The sequence below is a fragment of the Malurus melanocephalus genome, unplaced genomic scaffold, assembly GCF_030028575.1.
Source record: "Malurus melanocephalus ecotype Western Australia unplaced genomic scaffold, MMel_1.1 scaffold_225, whole genome shotgun sequence".
Lineage (NCBI taxonomy): Eukaryota > Metazoa > Chordata > Aves > Passeriformes > Maluridae > Malurus > Malurus melanocephalus.
Window position 1 is genome coordinate 401,524 of NW_026623457.1, and position 14,050 is coordinate 415,573.

Genomic DNA, 14,050 nt, shown 5'->3' on the forward strand with positions numbered 1-14,050 from the left:
GTTTAAAAAGGAAATACACACTGTCATTTAATCTGTCTCCTACTCYGATGGTAAGAAGATTTGTTCACTGCTCTGAGGATGTCCCCCCTGTAGGTAGTGGAGTGCTACAACATACAGTCTTTATAGCTAAAATGCTTGTCCTAATGCCTGACGTCATCTTTGCTACAAATAGAGCAGAATCTGTTTTCCCATCTCTGGTGAGCCGTTCTTCGTTTTCAGAAAGGTCTTGTGCCGATTTGCAGTTGTAGCCGTGTCCTCCATCTTTGTTATGTGTTCTCTGGCTTAAGCAAACGGATTCATTCTACTTCATCACGTGGGTCACGCTCTCTGTGCCTCGGTGTACTTGTTGCTTTTGTCAGGACTAAGCTGTCATTCTCTACAGTTTAAGCTAGCTGACTGCTGCTGTTATGACTGCCTGCCTCTCWTGCTCCCATCAGTGCTTGAGGTGACTCACAAAGGCTCTAAACTGGCAGAAAACATTTTTTTTTTCTGAAGCGGGGTAGTTTTTCTGTTGATACAGTGCTGCCAGCAGCCACTGGTCAGATCAGTACTGAAGCCCGTGGGAGGCAGAGGGTGGGACTGCCAGCAACTACATTGACTGAAGCTGCTGTGAAACCTCAGCCTCGTTATGTCTGTGTTTTCCTGAAATCTTGTGCAAAACAGGACAGCGCTGGCATCGAGTAGAGCAGATTTGTTGTTCTGCAGTCTTTTTTTAACAGCAGCATACTGGCTTTGTGCTTCTCTAATCCCATGCTTCTCTGAGGACTGATACTCAAATTTCCTTTCATTTTTGTCATTAGACTCCTRTGCTGTATGTACCAGCATACACTCATCCAAGTCAGCATGCTGATGTCCAGTGAGGCAATTTCTGTTGTCGCATTATGGTCTTGTGTTTTCCGCACTTGAGAATGTGCCACTTGTGTATTACCAGCTTTCCTTGCTGTGCCTGAAAGTAACGTATCTGTCACGAATGAGGCAACACGGATTTCAGCTGATAATGAAAATATCATTTTGGTTTGTCTGGAAACTGGTAGCTTGGGCTGGAGAGCACTGTTTGCAACTGCTGGAGCTACACTGCGATTTCTTGCATACACGGTTAGTTTGCTGTAAGGCAAAACAGTACCAAAAACCTTAGAGAAATCATGATCTGTAATATCATCTTCCTTTTACGTAGTTTGGTTATCTTACCAAAAGGAAGCAAGATTTCTTTTTCTAAACAAATYTGTGCTGGCCAGTTGTTACTTTCTCATAGCTTCAAGACTAGGACTACTCAAGTAGCAGACTCTGGACTAAGTATAGACTACGCTTAAATTTTGGCTAGCCTTCCCCACAAACAGGACACGTGGTCTTGTAGTATGGGATTTCAAACTTCCTGCTTGTGGAGTTACTGCAGCCAAAGAATATTTTCAAATCTTTATATTATAGAATTGCCCAGCAAGTTTAGGGTCCTTTAAGAAAAGATGGTTGCAAATTGCAACCCCTTTATTTACTCTTAAATGCTGTAATGCAGTTGTCAGTGTTTGATGTCTTGTTCTCATGTCTTTCTGTTTGCCTCTCAAAACTAGCGTGAGACTTCATGCTGTGACTGAGTGGATGCAGTAACTGGCTGCTGCTGGAAGGGTTAATTGTTGATGATATCCTTTGTGCTTGTCTGGCCCCTTGATGAGCAGCTAATTCATCTAGAGAACTGAAGCGAAAGGTGATTCAGTAAAACTGGCTCACTAAGAGGTCAAACAAGCTCCAGAACCAGGTTGATGGTATGGGAGGAGGAAACAGGATGAACCATGGGAACAGCTGCCTTAATAGCTCAGCTTTATTGTGAAACCTTTGGGTGTTTGAGCAAAAACATCTAAGGTCCTTTTTTTGTTTGCCTGACTTTAGCCTCCTGTGATCTCATCTTTTTACAAAAGATGTCTGCAGTTATTTCTCATGGTTCAGTAATTACTTTGGGTAGTTCATCCTGGAAATTTGGATCAATTTTGTAATGTTCTGCTAACAAATGCTTAAACTTGCATAAATATTTAACTAATATTTTTCTTTTCTAGTCTACACTTCTGACTCTTTGCTAAAAATTAATTGCCATAAATATTTTTCTTAATTAATTTTTTCATGAAGACTTGCGCAAAGAAGACAAGTTTTGCTGTTGTCATCTGCCTTYTCTGTTAAATAGGTGATTTAAAGTATTGATTTTCTTCTCTTATAGTCTGTTCTTTGTCCACCTCATTTGAAGTTTAAGTGCTGTTCTGTTCAACTTACCTGCAGTCAAATGTTCTTGGTTTTTGGGTGGGTTTTTTTGTGAGTTTTCGGGGGTTTTGTGGTTTTTTTGGTAGGATTCTTTTCAAACTTCCATATACTTAGACAATATCTTTTGATAACTTGCATTTCTCTTTAATCTTTGTTGATTCTCTTCCTTGCAAGCTTTGGCTTCTGCTGGAGAGAATGGATTTTCTTAMGTCATCTCTAGTATGATGAACCATTTAGGAGTGAAAAATACTCCTGAATGAAGTTGTTTTGGCACTGTAAAGCATTGGGCAGGGCCATTATATGATCACATTAGGATCACACTTTTTGTGGCAGCCGGGGGGATTGAAATCTGAAAAACTGGACAAATTATTCACTTAAGACTTACTGTTTCAAAGTCAAATGTTTTTCCCTTGATGCCCTTGAGAACAGAAAATGCCTGTTCCAAGAAGATAAGTGTATCTGTGTTTCTTATAAAAAATGAAGGTAAAGCTTTCATTCTCCTTTTGAAATCCCTTTTCAGTTTTTCAGTAYACTGCCATTCATTTTCCAGTGTTGCTTCAAATAAGTGTGTGTTGATTTAGAAATTTGTAGTATTTGGTTATTCCCAATTAATCTTCTGTAGTATTGAGCATCTGCCTTCACCTGTRTTTAGAATGAAAGAGTTACTTCACATATTTAGTCCTAGGAAGTCTGCAAATGGTGGGCTGTGCTGTCACTGCAGGCAAAAGATGGAAGGRAATTCCTTCCTTGATAAGAGGAAATTAAACCTCCTCATCAGCATCCAGAGATAAGTGAGCAATTTGTTGTCAATGTCTGTTTCATCAGAGGTTATACCAGTTATCTTTCTGTCTTAGCTTCTGGATGCTGAATACTTCAATAACTTCTTGCCATACCTGTTGGGAAATGACAACTTTGATTTTTTTTTTCTGAAGAAGTATACTTTGAAAATGGAAAATTGTGAGATATTTTGAATCTGAAGTGACAATATGTTTTCAATAGCCACATTTTAAAATAAATATATTTTAAGTGCCACAGAAGGTCTGAAATGGGGAATAACACAGATAAAATGTATTTGGAATTTTATTGAGGCTCTTCAGACCTGCGTAGCAATTTCACTCCTTTTATCAGGACACTGTTWGCTCTCTTTGCTATCTTCTCACCATTTCATTAATATTGTCTATCAGAATACCTACTTACCAGATGCTTTTATATCTTTTTTTGCCCTCAAAACAAAAATTTAAGGGTATTTTCATATGCCAGACATAGTACYAGGTTTTTTTCCAAGTAATTGCTTATTATGTATTTTTGCCCTTGAATTGTATGAAAAAAATTCTGTTCACCCCTCACATGTTGCTTTGATCTTTCATCCTCTCTCCCAGTCTGCTCTGGAGAGCAGTTAACAACCCRCCTTTGTCCTTCTCTGCTTTAAGCAACAATAAGAAGAAAAGGGCACACAAAAAGAAAGAAACCAATGACATCTAAAAATCTATGAACTGTAATTCATGTGTATCAGYGTTAAGACAGGTTTTGTGAAGCTATCCTAGAAAATGCTTTAACTGATTAAATAGTTCAAATTGTAGTTCTTGAGAGACTTGGCTTTTTGCTTTTGCGGGTAGTGTCCAGGATGAATTAAGCTGAAGTGGTGATTTTTTCTAGTGCCTTCCTTTATGTTAGGAAATTGTGGTGAAACTGATGCAGAGGTGCAAAGACAGTTTTGCTGTGGTTCTGTTCTGTGAGTTACTGCAGTGGGAGATTTCAGTCTTGGGACTTCAGGTATGTCCTGATAGAAGGCCAGAAGACCAGGTCCTGTCAGGAACCTGTGTCCTTGAGGGTATAAGACAGGAAAGAAGTCTTTTGTAGCATCTAGAATGGTGTGACACAGGTAGATAAATAACAGCAAAATTGTAAGTGTTCATCATGCTTTCATTCAAGGCCCTCATAGATCTTATATTTAATAGATTTTTAATCGGTTTTGAATTTTTTTTTGGGGGTTCTTCTCTACAGACCTGGTGACAGCCTTTGTTCTTCCGTGCTTAGTAGACTTCTACCTGTGGAAATCACATGGAGGCGGCTCAGCTGATTTTATTAGTGCTTCTTGAGCTGTGCTTTCTACTGTGAACCCCAAGGGATTTTGACACTTGTAGCAATTGCATCACTGAAAATCTTGGTTGAGTTAGGCCCATGTTGTTATTCGTGTCTCTTTGTGAAATGCTCTTCATGATTGAAAACCTGATCCATAGGTGTTTGTTAGACAAAATTGACTGTGGATGTAGTATGAGACAGTGATATGGAAKACAAATAAAAATGGAGATACAGTAGATTTTTTCACTGTACCCTTATGCTTGGCATTTATCAGCTTGATCTTAGCCTTTCAAAATAGAATATGACATTATACCTTCCCTGTTGCCAGTGTTCTTTGAAAACAAAATAATTTTGTAGTTTTGTGTGCCTGAATATTTGAGTTAGTATAGTGTTTGTTGGTTGGTCTTGGTTTGTGGGGTTTTTTGTTTTGGTTTTTTGGTTGGTTGGAATTTTTGAAAAGCTGTATAAAGATTCTAGYGATGCTGCAAAACAAGTGAGACGATTACACAGAGGACAGGGTAGTGCAGGGAAGACAACAACAGAAAGAAGGACATTTGCAAGTTTTGGATTTCTTGAGTTCTGCCACATCCTATCCTTCCTGCCTAACTAATTCTRTTATTTTGGGTTGACCCATTGCCAAAAAAGTGCCCAGGGTAGAAAACTCATTTCTCCTCTGATTTAAGGCTTCATACACGTGAACAGGTGGAGTGTGAAGTAGTTTAGTTCATTTTCTTACTATTTACCTCATATACACTTACATAAAGAGTAAGCCATGGAGAGGTGACACTGAGGACAGTCATTCTCTTTGCTAGGCTACCTTAGCACCTGAATTCTTTCTTGGGGACAATATAAACTGAACTTCTTGTGGATTCCTAAGTAAGACATGGCTTATAGCTGGGTGTTACTAGTTCTCTGACAAGATGAAAAATGAACCCAGTAAAAGGCATAGCTCCTCCCTGGATTAGTGCACCAGGTGGGTTCATCTTGCAGCAGCATGATTGCTAGCACATGTTCTGGGAAGCAGCAGGAATGTACAGTTAGAGGCAAGGCTGCTCCTTCTGTGTTTCTTCCTCCATCCCCACGCCTTAATTTCCAGCAGATTAAGTATAACATGAAACTGCATGCTCTTGGTGTTRACACAGGCACACCTAGTTATGGTCTCTGTTCCTCCATTTTCTTGTGCCTGATATTGAGGTAATGCCTCTCCAGAGTCCAGTGTTGTACTTTCTTTCTTGCAAAAAGCAACTGCATATGCAGAGTGCTAATACCTAAAAATCTAACAGTGAAAAGATGTAGCTGGCTAGTAATGCCATGCTGTTTTTTTTTCTTGGTGCTATTCTATTCTAAAAATAAGTTGGGTTTTTTTTTCATAGAATCATAGAATAGAACCATAGAACATCCTGAGTCAGAAGGGACCCATCAGGATCATCGAGTCCAGTTCCTGGTCCTGTGTTAGATTCTCATCCCCAAGAGTCACACCATTTGCCTGACAGCGTTCAAAAGCTTTTTGAACTCTTGTCAGGTTTGGTGTTGCAAACACTTCCTTGTGGAGTGGTCCTTGTGGAGCCTGTTCCAGTTCCAGCTATCTTGTGGATAAAAAAACTTTTTGCTGATATTTATTGTGATAWCTTTTTTCTTTTAATCAAAATGATCTACCAGCTCCATAATGAAAATTATTTTGCTGTTTTTTTTAAATTAAATTTAAATATTCTGAGTTAACTAGTGATAGAAATCTTGTCTACATTGATTATCAGGAATATTATATCTTTTATTTCACATCCTGTGGCTGTCAGCTGATTGTGAAACTCTTAATGTGGTTATACATGTGAATCAGAGTATAGAGGAATGACCTATCAGAAATGTTCCTTATGATGTCACATGAAAAAGAASAACAATTGATGAAGAAGACCAGGTAGAAAAAAATCCCTTAATTTTTTTTCAGATTCCAGACTGAATTTTTAAAGTTAGTGGTTGCTCAGAATTTACAGGTGCTGATAGGGAAAATCTTCATTTGAAATTAAGCAGTTTGTGAATTTGTAGCCCCATTAAACTTTTTAACCTTGAGAAATTATTCCATTTTAAATTTGTGAAATCTGTGGGAATGGGGGAAAAAATCATTTTTCCCTGTTCTATTCTCCTTACTTACATTTTTGTCATTTTCCAGCTTGTAGTTGGGAGTAGAGACAGAAATGCTTGTAGCTGGGAAAATTTATATGCAGCATAGACTTTGGGGACTGTTCTGCTAGTCTGATAAGAGCAGTGCACTTTTTCTCTATTTCTCTTTGCTGCTTTCTCCTTGTCAGTTCATAGTATGTTTAGATATTTTTAAGGAAGAAGCAAACATTTTTCACTCACTGAATGTATTTTTGGAATAGTTAATAGGAAAAACCTGTTTCCGTTTACTACTGTAAACTAACATTACTGGAAAATTAATTTTTCTCTTCTAAGAAGATGTTTTTCCATACTGGCACATGTGTAAAACACTTCCAAAAAACAGGTAAATAGTGCATTTTGTTTTGTGATTTAATTAGTAGTCTTTAACTTCCTTATTTATTCACAACATTGTAGATAGAACTATCTCTGTCTTCATCAGACAGAAAGTTTCATTTTCTTAATGAAAGCACTGAAGCCACAAAGGAGATTGAAGAGTTGAACATGGAATTTTTTCAGTCGTGTYKTGAATATGAAGCATTGTGTAAATAGCAATYGCTGTTAATATTYCAGTATTGGTATCTTGYTCATGAAGCACAAAAATTAAATAGTATGTTTCAGTAAGGAAAGATGTATGTTCGCTACAAGTCTGTACATTCATCTTGGCTGTGTTAATGGCTCTTTTGTAGTCCAGTGAATTGGAGACTCACCTAAAACTGGCCTATGACTGTGTGAGCTACAAAGGTGCTTTAATTGCATCATTTATTTTCTTTTAATTAGGKTTTAATAAGTAAAGTTAATACTGAATTTAGAAACTTCTGGCTACTTCTAGACTTTGCCTGCCTCAGCYGTAGGTCTCTGAAGTGTTTCAAACAGACTTTGCAATACAAACAACTGACTATTGTTTGGCCAGTTGCTCAGGCTGTTTGTATTATGAATAATTCTTAAATTTCAGGAGTCACCAAGACTGTTGCTCTTGTGGTACTGCTCCACAATTAGAGTTTGCATTCCAAAGACAAAACCAGTTGTGCTCTAATGTACAGCTGTTTAAATATAAATGTCTTCAGAAGCCCAGAAAGCTCCCAAGTATCTTGAGCACTGGTGGCTGGTTTAGCGTGGTGTATTTTAAGCCTGTTTGGGGTTCTCACATGTTACTTGCTTTACATTTTTGATAAGTCAACAAAATTCCATAAAACAGTCCATTTCCTTGCCCTTGCCATTCTCTCTTTGAATTTGGGGGTATGGTGGTTTTCTTCTTGCACCACTAAACTGCTGCACTAGTTTTCCTTGTTAGGGCTGGTGAAAAGTGGACCTCGGAACAGAGCAGCCACTGTCTGTTAATAGTCTTGGTCCCCCATCATGAGACTTGATCAATCCTGGTAATGAAATTACAGATCTGACCAAGTGACTTTGTTGCTAGGCTACCTGTCCTCTGAAAAGCCAGTTGCTCTCAGCTTTGGCTGACCTTTTTAATACAGTGATTTCTGATTCAAGTACAGTTATTAAACTTCARTATCCTCTCCATAGTTCCTAATCTGTTGGGTATCTGCTGGAAGCCRAGGTGAATATACAAGTGTTTCATGTTACAGTGGCTTCTATAACAATCCATTTCTAATGGACCTTCCTAAATTGCATACACATAGGAATTCTTTGTTTATATCAGGTTTGTGGATCACAAAAGGTAGGTACAGCAGAACATTTTGAGTCTTGAAAAGGCTTTGAGTCAAGAGGATGAGAAGATACTAGTTTTTTATCAGTGTTTTTTTTTTTAAAGCCAACAGCAAAATACAGTAGATTTGTGTAATCTTCCTGTCACTCACTTCAGGAGTCTTGTTTACATTTTTAAGTCRATCAAAATGCTAAACACATGAGATTCCTGGAGGGAAAATTCCTGGAGTCATTGGGGATTGCTTTCGGTCACTTTGTGGACCCTTACGGGTAGAATGAACTGTATCAACACASTCCTGAATCAAAGGAAATGCTAGCTGAGAAACCACAGTCACTGAGATCTGACTTAGAAGTGCTGGGAGRTGAGGAGGAGGAATTTCTTCTGTGCCCATCTCCTTGCTTGCTCAGGCTTCTGCTTTTCAGTGTGGAAAGTCAAGCCTTCAGTTTTATGCAGTACTGCTCCTCCTAGCGCTGCATTTTCTGGTCATAGTGTACGATAGAAATGGCCTTTTCCCATTAGTGATATATAGCAACATGTGCCTCAAATCCTAGCAGTGTGTTACAGACACCAATTTTTTCTGACTTATGTGAATAGTTGGTCTAAAGCGTATTAAAACAAACCAAAAACCCCTCCTAAGTTTGCCCTGTTTTTTGCTCTTCTGAGGCTAAGTAAATTTGTTTTTCAGTTGTGAGAGTAATTTYGTTCGTATGTACAACATGTAATGTACAGTATGTACAGCTGACTTAAGAGTTGCATAAGGATTTGGCACGTGTCCAGCAYGTTTCAGTTGCATTTTGCTGGTAGCTGCCAGGAAATGGCAATGCAATGTCACAATGAATAAGTACATTTGGGGGTTTTTAATGAAAAAAAGTTTTGCATATCTCAATTTGTAGTTGGTTTTGATGTAAGTATTATGTATGAATATGTATGCCTCAGATTCCCATTTCTTRTAAAACTCATAGCTTCCAGAGTCTTTGTAGCTAAGCCTCTTCTGAATATTCCAGTAGCTTGTTTTCTCATCTGAAGTCTGCTTTTAGAATGCTTGGTCTTGTATACTGTTGTAGACTATGATTCTTGAAGCTGCACATGGAAAAAAGCATAAGAATGGAAAAGACCCTGGTTTTGTACATTCACCAAAGAAAAATGCAGTTTTAAAATGTGTTGTTGCCAATGGTGATTGTACACATGTAAAAATGGCATTACTGTATTGCCTAAAATTTTGTGCTGTCTTGATTTGTTGGGTTTTGCTCCATTGGAAACCTTTTCATTCAGCTAATAAAGTTTGTATTCACTGGTGAGACTCAATATTCCTTGTGGATAATATATCCCTAAAGATGGGCTCAGGGGCCTATGTTACTGCTTTTTGRTATGGACAAAACTGTGTCTCTGGGAAAGGGCTAAGCCTTTCAGCAATCTGCCAGGCTGGGGAAATTGCAATGACTTCTGCCAGGAAATCTTTCTACATTTGTTTACCTCAGTGTTTCACAAGATTTGGCTTMTGTTGCTTAAATACAACTTTGATTTTACTGGCTTTATTTTATGTAAAAACCGAAGGTATTCAGCTTTTATAAGGGGAGCAATGAATCCATGGAGCTGATACCTATTCTAAGGATTTGACTTGAATTTGCCATGATTTTCATTACTTTTTATGAACTTTTCTTTCTTGTAGCTCTCCAAGACCAACTTCTCCAACAACAATGATTTTCGGGCTCTGCTGCAATCTCTTTATGCCACATTCAAGGAATTTAAGATGCATGAGCAGATTGAAAATGAGTGTATCATTGGTTTGCTTCAGCAGCGTAGCCGGACAGTGTACAATGTACACTCAGACAACAAACTCTCAGAGATGCTTAGCCTTTTTGAGAAAGGGTTAAAGAATGTAAAGGTAAGTAGACTAAAAGAGAGATTTGTGACCTAAGGAAAATATGCRTGGTTGCATATTAGTTTGCCTTGACTCTTAATATTCTCTATGAATAAACCAAGGAGGAGGAGGAAACGTTTATGTTTTTTTGATACTTTCTAGTCTGAAGCACAAAATCTTTTGCTATGCACCACAATGGCTAAATGTAAAAACTAGTAAAAATTTTCAGAGACATGACAGTCATCACTGTATAATTGGAGGTATTTTGGAGAGACRACATGAAAGTTTCAGATAAAAAGATTGTTCTGCTAACTGGTCAAAAGTTTTTGTCAGTAGAAATACTGGGGTTTTGTTTTTTTGTTAGGAAACCTTGAGGATCATTTTTTTGTGGTGCGTAGCATTGTATTATCACAAATGGAGATGATTCCCAGACTTACGAGAAAAAGCATTGTTTTATTGTGTGACTCATGTACTCCTTCCAGTAATCTGTCGCTCAGTAATGCTGTTAATGATCCAGTCATCAAAGAACTCTAAAGATCATTTCTCCTCCTAGATTTTTTGACGATTTAATCTTTAAGTTCTTCTCCAGTAGAATTCTTCTTGAATTCTTCCATGTYTTTCTCTTGGGATACCCAATTCAACTCCCACATCCTGCACTCTAACAACTATAGTCTCCAGTAGTCATTTGAAATCCCGCATTACATTCCWAGTATGTGTGGTCCAGATTTACAGTAAGAAAAATACTAAATATGCAGTTGATTGTCTCTGTTTTGCCATCCAAAGTTGGTTTTGACCTGGGAACCCTACAAATATGTTTTTCCCTGTGCATACTAAACCTTAAATTTTATGTTGTGTCCATTAATTACCCAGGAAATGAAGGAAAGTGAAAGAGAGTGAAATTTAGCACTTGGCTTTATGTAAAATCTTCTATGATAAGATTCTGGTGTTATTCTGTTACTTGATTTCTTCAGTGTGTCAAACCAGATTTCTTTAGTTCTCTGTAGAGAACTGTTTCTAAGGTGTGATTAGTTTCATTGAAACTGATGGCTTAAGTTTGTCTCTGTAGTCAGGGTTTCTCAATGTTATAGAAGTTGGAAAAGAAAARCAACATTTACAGTAAGAGTTACGAGGAACCCAGAATGTTGCAATTACTGGCAGATTTCAGAAACAGCTTCTTATTACTGGCTCAGAGAATAAGCTAACAAATTCATACATGARGTTGGTCTAACTTAAACATTTAAAAGTCAGTTACATCTTTATTTAAGAGTTCTTCCAATTTCCAAAGTGAAAATCTATATGGTATGTATATATGGGAATGATTATTGGACTGGTTAGAATTTTGAAGCTAGAGTTTTAGAGTAACTAAGGTAAAATGCATTCAGTTAAAAGATGAAGTAGAACTGTTGTATCCTAGAACATATCCTACTTCATATGCAAACCATGCAAATACTTTAGTCTGTTACTACTTTGAACTTTGTGTGAGATTGTAGATTGGCAGATTTCAGTGTTTGGTCTAAAGTAGAAATGGGATTAGATGAATTAATATATGCTAAGAAAATAAATTGGAATTGGGCAGGAAGGGAATACGTCGTTYTGCCTATTAGCAGGTCGGTACAGTGTCAGCATCCTTAAGTAAACASATTCTTACCATGAAATAGAGCAAACCTGCTGCATGCATGGGTAGGGCAAAATGGGCTTTCTTTGAACCACTGCATTATTGGACAGTTCAGTCCTTGAATGACTGGATGAGATTGGGTTACCATTAAGTCTTTGCTTTCTTCTCAGAATGAATATGAACAGCTGAACTATGCGAAACAGCTGAAGGAGAGGTTGGAAGCCTTTACCAGGGATTTCCTTCCTCATATGAAAGAGGAAGAGGAGGTAGGTAAAAAATTTCTTCAAATTTGATGGTGATCTTTCTTCGGGTTTGAAATGATTGAATAGGGGCAAATGGCTTAGAGGTTCATTGTTTTTTCAATTCTCTGTTTTTATTGCTATGCTAATTTGCATTCAGGACTATGGTGTCATTGTTCAGTTCTCTGACTGGAAAGTGGCATGTTCTGAAACTGAATAAATTGCAAATTTRTGATGAAATTGTGATTCTTGAAAAAGTTGATGACAAAAGTCCACTGGGACTGGAACTTGAATGCAGCAAGTAGTTAAAATGGATATGTAGCAAAACTTAAATGAGAAAAGAAAGGTCCTGTAAACCAGTGCTTCATGACTCAAACTGACACTCCCAAACAGCTTCTGACCTATATTTGAAACATAGACTAGTACTGCCAGTCTGATGATTTATGGGTATCCAAAAACTGGGAAGCATCTTCTGAAGTCGGTCCAAGAGAAGTCGTTTCTCATGTTTTTCTTCCTTGCTACTTTGCCTTCCAAGTGAGTAYCTTGATAAGTTATGTAGGTTAAGAACTTTAATCTCTTATGTTTTCTGCTGGGGAAAGCAATTAAAACAGCTTGCCTGAATCTGTGCAGTTATCTTGTAGGAAGCAGAGGACTAGAATTCAAAACTTCCATGATCCTGTCTTTAGGTTCACTTAATGTATGACATGTTTTACTTTGAGAGAATTTGAAATAGGAAATTCAATTGGTAGGTCTTTGTAGCATTATTGACTATGTCTGTCAGCCCTAAATTTTTTTTTTCTTTTTTTCCTGTGTGTTAGGTTTTTCAGCCAATGTTGATGGAATACTTTACTTATGAAGAGCTGAAAGATATTAARAAGAAAGTAATTGCACAGCACTGCTCACAGAAAGAGGCTGCAGAATTCAAAGGTCTCAGTAAGTGGAATCAAGCAGAAGAGCTTCAGAAGGTCTTTAAGTATTCTGTGGATGAGAAGGCAGATCAAGGTGAAGCATCTGATTAAAGTGATTTTCAAATTGCAGTTTTTGTACAAAAAGCYATGCCAGTGACATACCTAAAGTTATATACAGGCAGACAGAGTAGTTCTTAGAAAATGGGCATTTCTGCAAACCAATTTTGAAACTTGAGAAACTTTATTTGATACGGGCATCTTAGCAGGTTGTAGTCTAGATAGTACGTCATTGTTTACCTGTTCTCAACCTTCTGCTCCCTTCCTTCCCATGCTAAGGTTTGAAATGATAAAGAGATGGGGATTGTAATTAAATTCTAATTCCACGCTTCCATTGAAATAATATTTTCTATTTTAAGACTCAGCACTTAATTCTTGGTTTTCRGGACAGGTTTTTTAGCTTGTTCTGTTGATGTTTTAATAACACAGAATAATTAGCCAAGTGACAGTATTTCAAATTTAAAACATTCACCTACCTAGCTTTCCTAGGCCTCTCTGAAATGAGAAAGGAACTGTTAGTGTAGAATAATGCAAGGGTGTGAATCTGTGCAGCGTGTGAATAGGTCAGATGAAATGCATTATTTTGAAAGTGCATATTTATTTTGCATTTATCTCTGTCTTTTCTGGCAAAATTTAGAATAAATGGATAACCACTAAAGTACAYTTCAGGCTTGTTCTATGACTGCTGAGTCAGCCTAAGTTGTCAGTATTTACAGTTTTTACTCTTCACAAGAAGGAATCGATGCCCCAAAGAAGGGGAGTTAATGTACCAAAAGTGTAATGCTGGGGTGTGAGACTGAGATGTAGACTGAGCTCTATGAACTGAGTTTGTGAATTTGATAAGATGTGCTGCTCTCATTAGACAAACTTGACAAATTGCTCTGTAATCTGATTTTCTTTTWTATGAAACTTGACTTCTCTGAACTACTCAACCGGTCATTTTCTGCCCTCCAGGTGAAGCCTTCAGAAAAGATCATGGTCCATACTGTGAAATACTATTGAGTCTTAACAGATGAATGTGACAGACATAGCTTGTGGCGTTACTTGCTGTTAAATCTAGCTGGAATAGTGGTTCTGGGACAGTAGTAATTCTGCAGCTGTTGTGTTTTAGACTTCGGGAGAGGAGGATGTGTCTTGCATTCATTTTTTTAGAAAGGGAAGAAAATAGCATAGCTTGCAGTCCTGTGTAGGCTTAACTGCATTTTCATGCGAAGTTCTCTGTAA

General features: G+C 37.6%; 1 protein-coding gene across 1 annotated transcript in view; it reads left to right on the top strand.

Moving 5' to 3' along the window:
• Positions 1-14,050, top strand: part of FBXL5 (F-box and leucine rich repeat protein 5) — a 34,694-nt gene that overhangs the window by 2,264 nt on the left and 18,380 nt on the right. The window contains exons 2-4 of the mRNA XM_057374450.1: positions 9,816-10,031; positions 11,793-11,888; positions 12,680-12,863. Coding sequence (XP_057230433.1) covers positions 9,816-10,031; positions 11,793-11,888; positions 12,680-12,863 — 496 coding nt within the window. The remainder of the gene's footprint in view (positions 1-9,815; positions 10,032-11,792; positions 11,889-12,679; positions 12,864-14,050) is intronic.